The sequence below is a fragment of the Mytilus galloprovincialis genome, chromosome 7 (genome assembly GCF_965363235.1).
Source record: "Mytilus galloprovincialis chromosome 7, xbMytGall1.hap1.1, whole genome shotgun sequence".
NCBI classification, from domain to species: domain Eukaryota; kingdom Metazoa; phylum Mollusca; class Bivalvia; order Mytilida; family Mytilidae; genus Mytilus; species Mytilus galloprovincialis.
In genome coordinates, this window is record NC_134844.1 from 79,004,528 (window position 1) to 79,022,964 (window position 18,437).

General features: G+C 31.7%; 1 protein-coding gene and 1 long non-coding RNA gene across 2 annotated transcripts in view; one reads left to right on the forward strand and one right to left on the reverse strand.

Annotated features, from left to right (window-relative positions):
* Window positions 1–3,413, forward strand: part of LOC143083741 (uncharacterized) — a 43,872-nt gene extending 40,459 nt beyond the window's left edge. The window contains exon 19 of the mRNA XM_076260033.1: window positions 2,070–3,413. Within this exon, the coding sequence (XP_076116148.1) occupies window positions 2,070–2,970 (901 nt within the window). The 3' untranslated portion in view covers window positions 2,971–3,413. The remainder of the gene's footprint in view (window positions 1–2,069) is intronic.
* A 6,336-nt stretch (window positions 3,414–9,749) lies between these two features.
* Window positions 9,750–16,220, reverse strand: LOC143081984 (uncharacterized). Its single transcript, XR_012980195.1, has 3 exons — window positions 15,373–16,220; window positions 10,306–10,420; window positions 9,750–9,808 (listed from the first exon to the last, which is right to left on the reverse strand). It is a non-coding gene; the product is annotated as an uncharacterized LOC143081984 (long non-coding RNA).
* Between the last annotated feature and the right edge of the window lie 2,217 nt (window positions 16,221–18,437).

Sequence of the window (18,437 nt, forward strand, 5' to 3'; positions counted from 1 at the left end):
CAGGTAAGTTTCAGCTGTTCCCGAAATGTCAGTTGTGTTTTTGAAATTGCTTTTTTTTTAAATATATATAGGAAAAATATGCAAAATGAAATCTTGGGGATCATTTAACAAAGTACATTTGTTAGTTCACCTTGGAACAGTCATTTACGTTCACTTATATGTTTCGGAGTTTAGTGTGACGTCAATTTTCACCGAACAAGTACACATATTTGTTTATGGGCCAGCTGAAGCCCGCCTCCGGGTGCGGGATTAACTCGCTGTGTTGAAGACCTATTTGTGGCCTTGGGCTCTTTTTCTGCTCTTTGGTCGGGTTATTGATTGCATATGTATCGGAGTTCTTTCAGACACATGTCAAAAACAAGCAGACCAAAGAAGACAGGTTATTCAATTTCACATTTAGATATATTGATTATGTTCTTTCCATAAACAATCTAAACCTTTCTGATAGTGTTCCGTTAACATGGTTAATATATCCCTTCAGAAGTTGAATTTACAGAAACAACTGAAAAGGCTTCCTCTAACTTATTTTTAGACTTATACTTCGAATTTGACATACACTGTCATCTCAGTACCATACGTTACGACAAACGAGACGATTTTAATTGTGAAATTATAAATTTCTCCCACCTTAGTAGCAATATACCAACTGCACCTGTATATGGGATATACATTTCCCAACTTATTCGGTATTCAAGAGCATTCAGCAACTGCTAATATTTTATATCACCAGTGCCTGTGCAAAAAGTTGATGAACGAGGGGTATGCGAAAGAACATCTAACCTTTTTTTCTTCTTCTAAAAACAGTTCACCGGAAGGTACCAAGAGCTTGTTGATTAATATTCCGTATCAACTTCACAAGTAATACACGATGGTCTTGAATTATATATTATAGGTACTGACGTTGTTTCTCATCTTAATTACGTGTCATGGTGCTCTTTTATTTGTCTTTATGAATATTGTTTTTACTTTTTATTCTGTTTTTTGTGGTATCCATTTGACACTGGTCTATATTTTTTGTAACTCATTGTGTAATTATTCTATGCTAATTATTGTAGTCTTGAGTTTTGCTAATATGCCCTGTCTAGATGACATTCCTTGTTTCTTTGTTACACAATGTGCGGCTCTGTTCTTATACAACCCGTCATTGTGCCATGATAAATGTTTGTTAACATATTTGACTATTTATAGTTTATAAAAAAATAACACAATGTTGACTTCTGTACTCCTATTTTTGACAGTTTTACCTATTATGTCTGTGCGTTTTGTTCACACATCGTTGTCAATAAAAAAGAATTTTATACGACTGCCAAGTGAGTAATTTATCTAGCTTTAAAACCAGGTCTTATCCACCATTTTCTACACAGGAAAATGCCTGTACCAAGTTCGGAATATAACAGTTAGTTTCCATTCGTTTGGTGTGTCTGAGCTTTTAATTTTGCAATTTTAATTACGGACTTTCCGTTTTGAATTTTCCTCCGAGTTTGGTATTTTTTTGTCATATGTACACGATGGTCCAATACTTTTTTTCAAGTGTGTAGATATAATACACAGTATTAACATCAAGTTTGTCTCGATAAATTTCGAAAACTTATACTTTGACACAAATAGGTTCATTCCAGAGCACCTGAATTCATCAACGTTTTTATTGAAATCGCAATCTTCAGTTATTTATAGATTATTTTGTAAAATATTCTTCATGCGTCTATTTATCGATTATATGTTGACCATGATGTTCTTTATCGTTTCCCGCAGTACAGATTGTGGCTGTCTATCACAGCTGTCAACTTTCTATACAATACGATATTAACCTTATACGCGTTATTTTATTTTTAATTAACAGTAAATGTGAAGTAGCATAGATTTTTTTTTATTATAAGACATATGTAAATAGTTGAACAAATATGTAGTAATTTTCAAAAGGAAAAATCATTATTGTTAAGCGGATAGAGATGTTATCGTCATCATTTTTTTTTACCTTTATGCAGTTACGCATTTGTCTCTTTTGACAGCAGAGAATCAATAATATTATCTCTTGAATTGAGAAAATATAATTTTTGTTTTATTTTTAGGTGCAACTATTGTCATACTAAGGAGGCTAATCAGATTCTGTGTTTCTGCAAGGACTGTGAAATATTCGTCTGCGATAATTGTTTAATAGAACATCGTCTCAAAAACAAAAATCATAATTATTTCTATCATCACGATATTCTACGCGGATATAAACTAGCAAATTCATGGGGAATACCTTGTAATGGCAGGATAATTGATTTAAAATATATGGCGGCTGACATTGTAGCGGTATTGCTAGATGACAAATTGTGTACTTACAACTTGACAGGAGAATTGATTAATACTTTCTCCATAAGAATGGATAAAGAAAAGAGTCGGATAGCCTGTATCAACGATTGCAAGATAGCAGTTACAGTACCTAGTAATAACCTGATACAAATTTTGACTATCCTAGCTCCCACCACAGTAACGGATTTAAGAACTCCCGCAATAATAAGAATGACTGGTGGAATCACATGTATAATGGATATATTATATGTGGCCTTCTCTGATGCAATACGATTAATGGATTTATCAGGACGAATACAAAGAGTAATAAACATACCAAGTGTTAATATACTGCATACTGTAAACAACGACAAGATGTTATGTGTATACTCCAAAAAAGGCTCAGAAAAATCTATGTCATGCCTTGACTTTAGTAATGACAGTTTTAATGACTTTGAACGTTTCCCGTTCCATCCTGATGATGTTGCTACTGATGACGTCGGTAATATAATCTTTATTGACAATTGTATCATTTGGCAGGCTGATAGTGACGGAAAGAACTGTAAAATCATAATAACAGCAAAAGGTGGCAACTTGTATGAACACTTAGCTTACCATAAAGATTCAAAAATATTGTTAAGCAATCGTAAATACTGGGATCAAGAGGTTAAAATGTACATTAAACTAGAATAGTTGATACTGATACATTGTACACAGTGTGTTTATAGTATTACGTGTTAACTAAATATACCAAATCATCTTGCTCATAAAAGTGAAAATGATGATAAAAACAGATAAAGCCGTTTTGTTTTAATTCAAATATCAGAAACATCAAAACATGTTAAACATTGTTTTCTTTCTTTTTACAATGGGGAATTATTTGAAATCATTTATACTTAATAACACACTTTAAGATCAACAATGGTTAACATTAGCGCACAGAAATGTAAATATGAAAACTTTATGAATTCAAATGTCTAATGTACTATACTATTATTCTAACGGTTATTTATGAAGTGTTATCTGTCAAGCTATGATGGTAGTATCAGATTAGTACTTTATGCTTTAGTATGGACATGATTAATAACAAGCATGTTTTAAATTCTCTGTTGATAAATAAACAAAATATTTAGAAATTCATTGTTCAATCTTCCTTATGCAAATGACATGACTTTTACGTACCAAGGTTATCGCGATACTGGTGAAGGGAAATCTAGAAAAGCGCGACGGATACCTGCAAATTATAATGTAATATTTATTATCATGCATATACTAACAAAAAGTATGAAAAACTTACATGTGTACAACTCGTAACAAATTCAGTACCCTTCAGACATATCATATTCGTTTAAGTACATGTTTTATTCTTTTTTTTTGTGTCGTTATTCACTTGTATTACAATCAAGTTTTTTTTGCAACAGTATAGACACCCATTCATGTTGTATCCTTTACACAAATATATTTATAACTAACAGACTAATTGGAAATAGGTTGGTTGAACTTCGTTTTGGAGTAAAGAATGTATAAATGAAACAAAGGGAATATTGATTGAAACAAACTAAAAAATCTTCACACCATATTTGTTTTGAGTGCGTGTTTTACTATGCTAACAACTGTGATTCTCCTCCTTCAAACCTGATACTATATTCATAGCATGGCAACCGTTAAATGTTGAACTATTACACCACTGTCCATGATAAGGAAAAGGGTTGGGATCCAGCTGACATGTTTAGCCCGCCACATTCTATATGTATGTGTCTGTCCCAAGTCAGGAGCCTGTAATTTAGTGGTTGTCGTGTTACATATTTGGTTTTTCGTTCATTTTTAGTACATAAAGTAGGCCGTTAGTTTTACTCGTTTGAATTGTTTTACATTCAATTTTTCATTTCGGGGCCTCTTATAGCTGACTATGCGGTATGGGCTTTGCTTATTGTTGAAGGCCGTACGGTGACATATAGTTGTTACTTTATGTGTCATTTTGGTCTCATGAGGAGTGTCGTCTAATTGGCAATCATAACCCATCTTCTTGTTGAGAATTACAAATAAGTTTTTCATAAAGAATAATAAAAAAACAAGTATTATTTTTAAACTGACTTTTAACGAAATGAATACCTTTATATTTAAATCTCCCTCAATCATTGACTAAATAGTCTTTAAGCAACATTCTAGGATATTCTGAAGCTATTGTTTCTGGTATCGATGACGAGGCGAATCATACAAGTAGGAAGTTTTTCCAGCTATAAAATCACGTTTAACAGCCTTATCTTCTAAAAATGCCTACATCAAGCCATACATATGACAGTTGTTCTCAATGTATTCCCTTGTTTTTTTTAGGTCAACGTTGATTATGTTAGGTTTGAAGGACTTCCTCCTTCTTTAGGTCACCTGGCCGAGAAAGGCTAAGTGAGCTTTTCTCGTCACTTGGTGTCCGTTCTCTGTTGTCCTTCGTAGTCGTCATTGTCCGTTTACCTGAACAAAAATTCTCCTCTAAAAACTACTGGTCCAAAAAAAAAACCCAAAACTTGGCCTAAATCATCCTTAGGGTAAATTTTGAGGATAAAATGAGGTTTTTGTATACCTCTTTCACTAAAGTATTAAGAGCAAATCTGATATTAGTAAAAATGTTCATTAGGTCAAAATGTTAATTTTCCGAAATTTTCAGACGCAATAGACAACCTGAGGTTAGATCGCTGCCCCTGAACTGGCAATTTTAATAAAATTTTGCACTTATTTGGTTTTTATTTTGAATAATTTTATTAAACTGTAAACAGCAATAATGTTTAGCAAGTAAGATCTACCAAACATGCAGGCAACATGACAACAATTTTGAATTGACCCCTGAAGAAGTTATTACCTTTTTAGGTCATTTTTTTAACAAAAGACTTTCGAACATTTTGTTATCTTTCACAAAAATCTTCTCCTTTCAAACAACTGAGACAAATTTAACCAAACATTTCCACAATCATCATTAGGGTATCAAGTTTTAAAATGTGTCCAATGACCCTGCCTGCCAACCAACATGGCTGTCATGGCTAAAATATAACATAGGGGTAAAATGCAGTTTTTGGCTAATATACTTGAAACTAAAGCAAAAGTATAACGGTTGCATCATTCCATGCATCAATTGTAAACAAAAACATCAGGTGAGCGACATAAACTTCTTGGAACCTCTAGGCCAGCTAAGCCTACAAAAATGTACCACACTAACAATCATCAGCTTTCAACGTCCCTCCGTAGACAAAGAGGACTACTGGATTCAACAATTGGAACTGCGACATCGTATGGTTGCAATGACAACATTGATAGTATAGGTATTATATCTAGTCCTCCCTGTAGTTCGGTGAATGTGATGGATTTCAAATCTTCTCTTCGACGTAGATGCAGTCATGGTCATCGCCATTATACATCATCTACTTTGCATGATGTCTCTATTAATGAATTGTTGCCATTTATACAAAAGCCGTTAGGTATTAATCACATTCGCACGAAACTTAATTCATTACCCCTTTCAAAACTTCATTCTCTGTTCAATTTGTGTTTGGAAACCACTATTACAAACCCTCATTCAAACCAATACAAATTTTAAACTATCATTTCGGATATTGCAAGTCACAGACTTTTCAAACCAGTTTGCATTGGAAAAGATGAAAAAGAGAAAAGATCTTTTTTTAAACTTTCCTTTTCAATGAAGGTCTCGATGGCGTCAATTTAGCCAATATCATTTATCATAAATTAGTTCAGTCGAAAATATCTCCTTATTTTTAAGATCAGTCTGTACCAATAATTTCTTCTACCTATTCCAAACCAAATGCAACTAAAATTTTCAAATACAAACACGTTTTGCAGGATCTCAACATGACGACTTCAAGTCTAAAGCTCCTTATTCCACCTGTGCTAGTTCACAATTCACATATAATCTGGCTGGCCACGTTATTACCGGAGACCTCAACATTTTTAATAACACTTTGAGGTCGATGATACAAATTCGAATTAAGAAACAAAATGGGTCTATCAATACCCATGCTACGTCAATCTTTAAAGACTCAAATGTTGCAAAACCTTTATCCGACCCGCAGATAAAAGGTTGCGGCTCACAAGTAAGCTATTAAACCAAGAGTTTTAAATGGTGAAGTTGAAATTACCCCTTCGTCAATTTTACGGAATAGCATAAGTAACACGACATGTGTCACATGTGGAGCAGAATCTGCTCAACCCCTGGTATTTGTTGGGGTTCATGTTGCTTAGTATTTAGTTCGCTATGTTGTGTCTGGTGTACTATTATTTGTCTGTTTGTCTTTTTATTTCTTAGCCATTGCGTTTTCAAGCTACGAGTTTGACTGTCCCTCTGGTATCTTTCGCCCTTCTTCTACATAAACTGAGAATACAATTCTAAAATGTCCTGGTTTTGAATGATTGTTCTGTTAATCTCTTTAGATTGCACTGCACTTCTACATGAAATAATGTTTTAAGTATTAAATTGAAGTTTAGTTTTTTCACCGTTTATAATATTTATATATCTTATCTTAACTAAACATTGACTTTAATCAAATGTTTTATTGGTATTACTTGAATATTAAACCAACTGCGAAGTATGCACTCATAGAAATAAATAACCAAACTCGACAGGGAAATTATACTGTCTTTGTCTGAACAGTTTTATATAATACGATATTTCGGGAGCATTATTTATTTGGTTGTTTTTGTTGGTTTTTTGTTTCAAAAAGTTGTGTTGTTGTCGTTTGAACATTTTATGACTGTATTTTAATCATTAATTAGAATTAACATGTGCTTACAGACATATTTTATTCTGATACCAATTTGACAATATTTCATTTAGGTTATTATAGATATCTTTACATAATCGATGCACACGCTAGTGTCATTGAAACTTACATATAATAATTTTATTTGTGTGATCGATAATATAAGACCTTATTCTCCGCATCGTATTTTGCTACCCATTAGCAGTCTCCACTCGCTGATCGATCTACTTCTGTAAATATTGACTACAAAACACAAAGATATTGGAAAATGTAAAAAGAAAAGAAATAGTTCAGTGCTTTGTTGAATATAAAGGAAATGTCAACATGAACATTTACATTTGAAAAACGAAAAACTCATATTCTGTCACTTTACAAACCGTCAAAAAGAGTAACAATTGTAAAAGACACAATATAGAAAACTTAAAACCCCAACAAATACCATATGTAATCCCAGGAGCTCGGGAAGGTTAAACAGAACCTTATCTTCATATAGAACACGTGTTGCTCATTTAATAACAAAACCTGTTACAATTTTATATGATTGTTCACATTCGAAGAAAAGAACCAGTTCTTAATGGCCTACAAAACATTATAAGGGTCACGATTTCATCTATCTTTGGGAGTCCCAGATCAATAGCTGTCTTGTTAGCAGTCATCCTCCATCAATTATATCATTATATGGAAAGCACGCTATGGCATATCAACATGCAAACATGTTCGATACATGACATAGACTCTGTAAAATGGTTTACTTATCATTTTACTTTCTCGTGTAAACCAAATCTGATCCGAAACAGTCATTTTGATCCGAACAGTTCCAATGACCAAAAATGAATTATTATTTTATTTGCATGTTAAAGTACACTTTCAATTATTTCCGAAGCATTATTTAATTACTGTTAAAAATAATAAGATATGTCCAGTCTATGTATTTGGTAATAAGTATAGACAATATTCAGTAGTTGTCATATACATGTACCTATACATAATTTGGCTGCTTAATTTGTGACATATTTACCTTTCGTATTTTTACACATATTAAGAACGAATAATAAATTTAGATTTTAAATGTAAGTTTGTTGAAAAAAAACGAGTATTCAATGCATATATAATACTCACACCACATCTTCCTATATCTATTTGTTAAGTTCAACTGCTGAAACTAAAAACACAACAATCTTACCTTTGTAAATGTTGAAGAACTATTATAGACTTATACGTTTATTAATCTGATTTATACGGGTGTTTGGCTGGTCTTTATCAATAGAATCGCCATATATATTGAATATATACGATTATTCTCTTGAGACAGCTATAAGGAGGTCCTGAAATGTGTTTCCTACTTATGTGTAGGTTATTTCCCCTCAAGAAAAGTTGAACAACGCAAAATGTTTTTTTTTCCCCGACTAGAAAGTGTAGAAACGCAGTTTGTATAAGTTATAGTGTTTAATTATTTCTGGAAGTAAATGTTCTGACTTTATGTGTGTTTGTATCTTAATTGTTTTCTACTGAGAAGTTTGAGAAGTATTGTATAAAAAGTTATACACATTCGAACTGAAACAATAATATTTTTTGAAGATCTGAAGAAAGCGATACAAATGTTAAATGCTATGTTATTTAGTCCCTGGTGGAGAGTTGTATTTTACCACATCTTATTTGAATATGGTTGACTAAAAAAGGAAAGTTGTTCGTGCTTTTCCAGAGGACAAACACCTGTCGCGTTCCCTTTTTATAATTGTATATATTCAAATTCTCCAAAATAAATACAACAACTAGAAGTTGTCCTTCTCGGGTTTACGTTGTTTCTTATTATTGATAAATGTACACAATATTACGGACAAAATACTCACTTATTCTTTACCATTTTTACTCCCCAATGGCACCTCAATCATATTCTGTCGAGTTAGTGATTCACAAAATGAAGCAAACGGATTGTGTTTTGGTGATGGGGATGTGTTTGTAGATCTTACTGTTCTAAACATTCTTGCTGCTTACAATTATCTCTATCTATAATGAACTTGGCCCAATAGCTTCAGAGGAGAATGTCAGTGAAAATTTACAAATTTTACAAAAATTGGTACGCCGGGTCACCGGACACAATTTTTAAACAAAATACTCCAATGATGATTGTGGCCAAGTTTGGTTTTATTTGTCCCAGTAACTAGTTTCAGAGGCGAAGATTTTTCTAAAAGATTACCAAGATTTATGAAAAATGGTTAAAAATTGACTATAAAGGGCAATAACTCCTTAGGGGGTCAATTGACCGTTTTGGTCATGTTGACTTATTTGTAGATTTTACTTTGCTGAACATTTTAGCTGTTTACAGTTTATCTCTATCTATAATAATATTCAAGAAAATAACCAAGAACAGCAAAATTTCCTTAAAATTACCAATTCAGGGGCAGCTACCTAACAACGGGGTGTCTGATTCATCTGAAAATATTAGAGCAGATAGACCTTTACCTGTTAAACAATTTTGCCCTGTCAGATTTGCTCTAAATGCTTTGGTTTTTGAGTTATAAGCCAAAAACTGCATTTTACCCCTATGGTCTATTTTTAGCTGTGGCGGCCATCTTGGTTGATATGACGGGTCATCGGACACAATTTTTAAACTAGATACTACAGTAGTTTCAGAGGAGAAGATTTTTGTAAAAGTTTACAGACGACGGACAACGACAGACGCCAAGTGATGAGAAAAGCTCACTTGGCCCTTTGAGTCTCCCAAACTGGTTACAGTTTCATGTGTGTTTTTCTTTAAGCTCAGTCACCTGAAAAAAATGAAGGAATAGTCAAGCTACATATGTATACATTTATACATCAGTTTTTTGCTTGAAAATGTTTTAAATTAATTATATTAAATAAGATGAGTTTTAATATTATATACATGTATTCAAGTACACATATTTGAAGTTGAATATAATTTTTTAGAAGATTTCACATTCAGGACTTCATATACATTTGTAGTGAGAGATTAAAACCCTTCTTGCATATCTGGAAAATAAATACTTGGTCTCATTAATTTTTATGTGTGTGTCATCTGTGTTTTAATTTGTTCTTAAATTAAGCTGACACTGGTCATCTTAAAATGTTTAACAATTCATTTGTTATGCATTCTTATTCTGATTTACATTATGTACTGATGTAATGTCTAGTATATTTACAGGATTTAAGATTTCACATACTTTATCTCATACGGCGGAACGGTACTTTATCTAAATAAAGATAAACATGTAAAAAATGTACTTTAAGAGATACTGGTACTCACTTTTGAATTTTCATATTAATGCAGTAGGTTAACTTCAAAATCAAGTTGATCCATTTCTCTAATTATAGCTATAGGCTCCTCTATATGTAAGTCTGTTATCTGATGTATCTTTTATCTGTTTGAAGAAATAACAGATTATAAGGTGATCAATTATTCTTTGAATTGAATTTGGAAAATTGTATTTAAAATCAAATTAGTTATTTTCTTATCTTAAGAACCGGTGGAAAATATATAATGAGCTGTTAGCATCTTACTACATTAAAACATTCAAAGTTACAAGACTTTTAGTATGATTTATAATTCTATTTTTAAATGGACAGGTTAATGTATGAAATGATCTAAATGAACACTTTAAAGCAGAACGGTAAATTGTGATTAACTTATTACTAAACAAGTTTACTTGATATATTTGAGTCAAATTAACCTTATATGCTATGCGCTTCAGGATCACACATGTACATGTACAAATGTATCTAAATTATAATGACAAGATCTCAAAATGAGCTTTTTTTTTAATTTTTTTTCAGTTTTGAACTAAATGTTAAAAGTTTGAAATCCTTGCAATTGTATCATGTATAAATCATATGTCTACATTTAGTTTCTAAGGACACGAAGGATTGATTGATTGATTGATTGATTGATTGTTGGTTGCTTTACGCCGCATTAGCACAAAAAGGCTATATCGCGGCGAGAGCTAATTCGACGGACACGAAGGACAATAAACAACAAATTTATGAAACAAAGGTATTGCCGTCCCAAAAGATCCCATCTAAATAGTGGATTAAGAATCTAATTATCTTAAGATTTGATATACAAGTTTTATTTTTATAAATAAATATATATTTATAAACCACTTTTCAATATATGTGTGTCTTTCATATGTCATAAAATATAGGTACACTGTATATGTAGCAATCAAAATTACAGAAAATTTAAATTTGACGTTCCTGATTTTTAACTAATTAAGCTTACTGTTTACATGTATATCTGACATAAACATATATATGACTATCCTGATAACTGTAGGATTGTCTTTACTTTCTTTTATAAATTGTGACTTGGATGGAGAGTTGTATCATTGACACTCATACCACATCTTTTTATACATTTATCTATTCTACATGTACATGCAAATGTATTCATTTGTAGTTGCATTTTGCTTACATGTACATTCATTTTGGCACATGAACATACATTACTGACATGTACATATTAATGATAAGCATGATGAATAAGGTAACAGACATGTATGGTCTGTTGTGTATATGGAGGATAGTTGCACATGTGATTTTCTCATTGGCAATCATTATGATCATAACCAAATCTTCTTTTTTTTGTAACTTTTGAGTCTGATAGTTTTATTTTTTTTAATTTTAAATTATTATCCTATTCAAATAATGCTTGAACATGATGAATAAAATTGTATAAAATTGCTTTCAGCACAGATCATACATTTGCAGAGAATTATTTCACATTGTAACTAAAAATATGGGGGAGAGGGGGGATTTATTAAAATTATTGAACAGGCCACATGATTTATCCGATAAGTATCCAATATTGGTCATTTTTCAGAAATATTGTCCTGAAATTGTCTGATAAAAGGTAGTCTTGGTGGAAGACCTTCCCTTTTGAAGATTCCCATATGCCACAATCATCATAGTATTTGGAATGACGGTTATTTGTCTTTCTGCTCATGTTATCAGCATTGTTAACTAAGAATCACGTGTTTGATTTATTTCCAGGTGGCGCATCTTCAAAAATATGTGACTTCTCTTGTACTGCTTTCCAACAATCTAATGCTGACAAAAATTTCCCATGTTGTAAGGTATTGATGTTGTCTGGTTTTGGAAACGTTACGTTATTGTCTGAAGATGTTGGTTCTAAGTCCTTTGATGAGACTAATAATGGAGAAGTACATTCTGACTCTGTTGGAGATGGTGGCGGTTTTGCAATTGGTGAGGAACAACTGGTTTCATTTACGACAAAATTCATCGGCTCGGTCTCTGATTCGTAAGCATCAATATCTGACATTTCTGATGTTTTCGTCTTAATCGGCGAGCTGTGGTTTGTTGGTGTGAAACTTTGATTAACTTGGGTAGTATTTTGTGGTGTGCTGGTAGTTAACGGGACGAAATGGTTTGGCGTCCTCATACCGTTTATTCCCCAATTAGTGTGAGTCCACATTATAGTTAATAACCCTGATGGTGGAAGGTGAAGTGGTGTGTATGTTGTATTTAACGTCCTGTATGCAAGATGACCTTTACCATAAACTGGTGGGTAAATTGTTTGGATACTCTTACCAATGACATCAGCATGATTGATAGACATTAGCTCATGATTGAAATATTGAATTTTTTTCTATTACTCAAAGTGGCTTATCACTAAAATCGAATATTACTCAAAATTCCAATGTTTGTAATAAATATCGAATCTTAATATATAGTGTCATCAGTCTTTAAAAACGATGGATATGTTCAACAACCGTACTCTTTTAGAAAAACTCCATAGTGAGATTTATCTATTGAATAAAGAATTTTACAAACTATTTGATAACATGGCAGCGATAACAGATCGCAATGAACAAATTGAGTGCATGTTAGAATTGAAGAGATTGTCAAATGAAACCTATGTTCTAAGTGACCAGTATAGAAAATAAAAGGTGGTTAAAGAAATTGACCAATTGGAGGACAGGCAAATGGAAGACGCCCTCGACAACCTACCAGAATTGAGCAGCGATGAGGATGAAGAAAAATTTGAGTAATATCAACTTGATGGATTTTACAAAGGTCCTTTTAAGGACCGTCAATATTTTCAAAAAGATCTATCATTGTTGTTCACTTAATTACCCTAATTTCATCCCCCCCCCCCTTAAGATTAAGTTCCAAAAGGTTTTCCCAAAGACAAGTAATGATATAAGATTGATACAGAAAAAAACAAATATAGCTTGACACGTGTCGGTGATAAATATGTTAATCCACCACTTAACATGAATAATCGCGTCGGTGATATATAGAAAACCAATTCGATGTCAATATTTAAAATATAAAATTACCAAACTATAAATTTCAGGAACATATTATATTCCGTAACTTAAATAATAAGAAAAATGAATTAACAAAACTTGACACGCGTCGGACTTTGATAAATATGTTAAAGGTGATAATCCATGATTAATTGCAATTAACAATTAAGTATTGTGCTATATACATTTTGAATTAATAAAGCCTTCCACGCCTCGGTGATAAATAGAAAACAAATTCAACGTCAAATTTAAAATATAAAATTACCAAATTGTAAATTTCATAAACATATTATATTCCGTAACTTAATAAGAAAGATGAATTTCAAAAACTTGACACGCGTCGTTGATAAATATGTTAAATGTGATAATCAATCACTTATCATAAATCGCAATTAACAATAAAGTATTAAACATTTTGAATTAACAAATCCTGACACGCGTAAGTAATAAATAGATTAAACCGATTCAACAGATTAAGAAATTCAGTGTACGAAACAAAAATTTACAAAAAATGTGCAAATATGCCGCAATAATATTTTTAATATTAAAACATTAAATTACCAAATTAAGACGAAGTAAGCCAGATGAATAAGAGTAGGTTGTTCCTACTTCTTCTTTCAAACAGGTCAAACAACAGAACGTAGAACAGCTGGATGTTACCAAGAAATCGACGTCTTGTAATGATAACTGTTGACAGTCATAGTGGTACCATGAATTGCAAGAGTCACACTGTACTGAGTTCTTGGAGCAGTTCTGTCTGCAGTCACCACAGGGCCAGAAAATCGACCTTTTTAGGTACGAAACTTTGCGTTTTGGCATTTTGACTTTACTGATTAACTTTGAAACTTTATAATAGATTTAGAAAGATTTTTGGAATTTATTTCTTGTTCTATCAATATATACCCTTTGATCAATATCTTTAAATTTTGGAGCCAATCGTAAATTTGACCAATAATATAAAACAGGAAATAAAATATTGTCCAATTATTTTTATCGGAAGTAAAAGATGATCCAATAACATTTACAGGAAGAAATTGTGATTCCAGCACTTTATGGTTTCACGTTTCCATTGTCTAACACAAGATTTGAGACGTCGCTAACAGAACAAAAATGTGAAATGACTTCTCTTGAAACATTGTTAAAAAAACAAAAAGTTATGTAGGACTTCTTTTAAATTTCCATTTCTTTTGACAGCGTGGTTGAATTATAGAAGCCATCCGTTCTTTTCAATTTTTGACATAGACCTCATTATAGTGGGTTGTGTTTGTTTAATTACTCTTAATGACCATCACATAGACTTTTGTTTTACAAGCATTATTCAAAACAAAAATGAATTATATAAGTATGTAAAGAAGAAAACCCATTCAAAGATATTGCATGATAATTGATTAAAATCGTGCTAAAGGAACTTTATGCATTTCAAATAAAATTTAAATATATTCACAATAAGTAATCAATGAAAGTCCTCGATCTCTTTCCGTCGGTTAGATTTTGATATTTGTCTCTTGTCTTATTTTTGGTATAACTATTTCATATAAGAAGAAGAAAGAGATGAATAAAATATATATGAGGTGTTGATGACGGTGGTTTGCGGAGTTGTCATGTTATAGACTTTCCTTTCCTGTTCGGCGTGTTCAATGTAGATATATTTGATATTTTAAACTTTAATTTAATATGATTTGTTGCATTAATAACTGAAATAATATATATTAAGGTCACAATTAATACGATTAAACAAAAAAAAAAAAAAAATGCGCTGTTTAGCGATATGTGGTTTGCAATCGGTGATGAAATTTAGATTTACCGTCTAATTAATATTAGTTCATGCATTTTTTAAAGTTATTTTAATGTTATGTTGCATATTTTAGTTGTTTTGTTGTTTGTTTTTATGTTCTGTGGTATATTTTTAGTGTTCTGTGGTATATTTTTAGTGTTCTGTGGTATATTTTTAGTGTTCTGTGGTATTCTGTGGTGTTCTGTGGTATTCTGTGGTGTTCTGTGGTAAAAAGACGCTCCGTTTAAACTTCCATAATTTAAACTATTACCTGTTCCAACTGGTATAACTGTCGCAAAGAATTCTTTTATACACTATAACTATCATCTGCTTCAAAGTGATACGCCTTTCCAGTTTTCAAGATGCCCAAAATTATGGCATTTAGATCTTTCTTTGCTTTTGGTGTCTATGATATACCATGTACTGTTTTAAGGTGAAGGAAAACTGTATGATTTCCAGCATTTGTCCAACTGAATCATCAAAAACTACTCACGGATGGCTTTAAATTCCTCATATTCCACATTTCCAGCAAATAATACAATAATTTCAGTCTTATAAATAATACTCATTCCCGTACAGAATTTGTAACTGCCTCTGTCTGGAAGTGATCACCCGTACATGTATACAACAATCTCCTGGTGAGGGAAATAAGTTTCCCAACACCACAAAATTATGTAGTTTTATTAAATCTTATCAAAATGTTCAATTATGTATAAAAACATACAACAGAAGTTTATTTTACTGTCAAAACATTACCAGCTGATTACAACCTTTATCGGTTTTTAAATTGAAGAGCATCACTTTTGGTATGTCTAAACACCAAAAAGTCGAAAATAAACTGCTGTTTCCTGACAGTTTACTGCATTAGAACATTTACATATCAACAGATACCAGAGATGTTATTATCATTTCCTGCTGTATTCATGGTCATCTTTTAGAATATATATCAATTGTTATATTGTAGGCTGTTTTTGTTGAGAAATTAATACCCCTATTTTCCTATATAAGCAGTCAAATTTAGTGAAAAATCAAATTCATTTTTTTATTCATAATAACCCAATATGACTTTTAAAAATGTCATTTCCCAACAAAACAAGTTGGATACAATACAAAAACACATTTATCTCAAAAAGGTTGTTGAACAAAATTTCTAACTTCTGCCTGGTTTTCTCTGGCATTGCCTCTTAAATACAAGCCCTGGGATATTGTACCAACTATGATATATAAACTCCGTAGTCAGGCGCGTCTTAAATCTTGCTACGTTTCACAATTGAGAAGTTGTAATCATCTCATTGGAATTATCCCTCCTAAGACAAGAAACTTGTTTTCATTTATCGTGTTGCAGGGATAAGGGAATACTTGTGTTAAGTGTAAAAAAGATAAGTGTTTTTATAAATTTGCAAGATGAAAAAGTCTTAGATTGATTTTTTTTTAGAATCTTCTTCTGATTCAGATTATCTTTAGAATAGGTGTGTTCACACAAAAATGAATATTGGGTTTGATTGCTGATAACATTTGTTTAACGTTTTTAAAATCATTTTAGGGTGTTAAACTTTTGTCAAAGAAAAGCAAACGATACCGAAGGACATTCAAATTTAAGTAAAAAATAAACTAACAACGGCATTTTAAAACTCATTAAAGACAAAGAAACAAATAATATACAAAACAAAACATACACAACTAATGAATGAGATTTACAAACCTCACTAAAAAACGTGAGGATCTTAGGACTTCATAATAGCAAGCAGATCATATCTCAAATATTGTCTGGCTCAATAGGAATGTTATTTATTTACTCATTTATTTTTAGGTATTTATGGATTTTGATAATCTATTACCCTTTCTTTTGCATAGAATATTTTACTTTTGTTGTAGTCAATTTATTCACATTTGGCAAATTATATTCTCATCATCGTGTAATGTCCGAAAAGCAACTATAGTTTAAAAGCTAATATGCACTCCTTGTAGGTATAACGAAGGTTTTTCAAAGAAAATGGATAGCTCAATAAATCAAATAAAAACAAAGGCGATTCATTATTTATATGGAAATTTTTTTAACAAAATGTCAGTGAAAATATATTGTAGGTAACGATACTGAGATACAAATCAAATATGAATAATATATTTACAAACTGTTCTGAAACGCGTTTAAATTGAAATACGTACTCAATTAGTACAAATCGAATTAATAATGGGAAATGTGTCAAAGAGACAACATTCCAACCATTGAGCAGACAACAGCCGAAGGCCACCAATTGGTCTTCAATGCAGCGAGAAAATCCAGCACCTGACAGTGTGCTACAGCTGACCCCCAAACAAAAATGTACACTACTTCAGTGATGAAGGACGTCATACTAAACTTTGAATTATATAAAAGTAACTAAAATTTAATATCCTACAAGACTAGAGGCTCTGTTTCTAAATCTTACCATTAAATCAGAAGACCTAAATTACGACCTTTACAAGATAAATCTTCTATAAATTTAATAGAGAAAAGATAAATTACGACATTTACAGGATACCTTTTCTCGAAACTGAAAAAAAAACTCATATCATAATCAATATACACTCAGCCTCAACATGTGATAAACCTAACCAACGCGTTATATGCGGAGGAGGTAAATAGCCAAGGATTTTTTAACTCATGATTCGAAAACTGAAAATAACATGGCAAAAAGCGACAAACAATGGAAAGTCTAACAACAATACAAAGATACAACTTTTCGGTGTGAGCCAATGCTCTGTTTGAAAGATCGTACTTTGACCTATTATGGGTTTTTTTTTTATAGGAAGAGCCTAGGGTCACACCGAACAGCCCTACAAATTACTGGTGTAAAACCATTCAAAAGGGAAAACCAACGGTCTAATCTATATAAAAAAAACGAGAAACGATAACTGGTTTTAGATAATAGTACTGGAGCTAGATTAAGGTAACAAAAAGGATTTCAATAAAGTCAACTCTAAAACTTAGACATAGCGACAGTTTGAAGTCACTCTCTAATGCCTGACACGTGGATTTATTTTATCGATATAATTTGTACTTTTCAGTATATTTTAAGTGTAAAAAGTTGTATGCTCACCAATAACATGTTTTTACATGTAAATTACATGTATTTTATCCTTTTTACATTTGAACGGAAATTTCATTTAGTTTAACGGATCAATATATATAAATAAATAAAATCCTAAAAGCAAATATATTAAAACAAAAAAGTAATCAACGTCAATTCTGACACAAACACGTTAAGTATCGCATTGTGAGAAAAGTCAACAGGCTCTATCTCAAATATAACACACATAATGAACATTTTTATAAATATTTAAAAAAATTCAAAG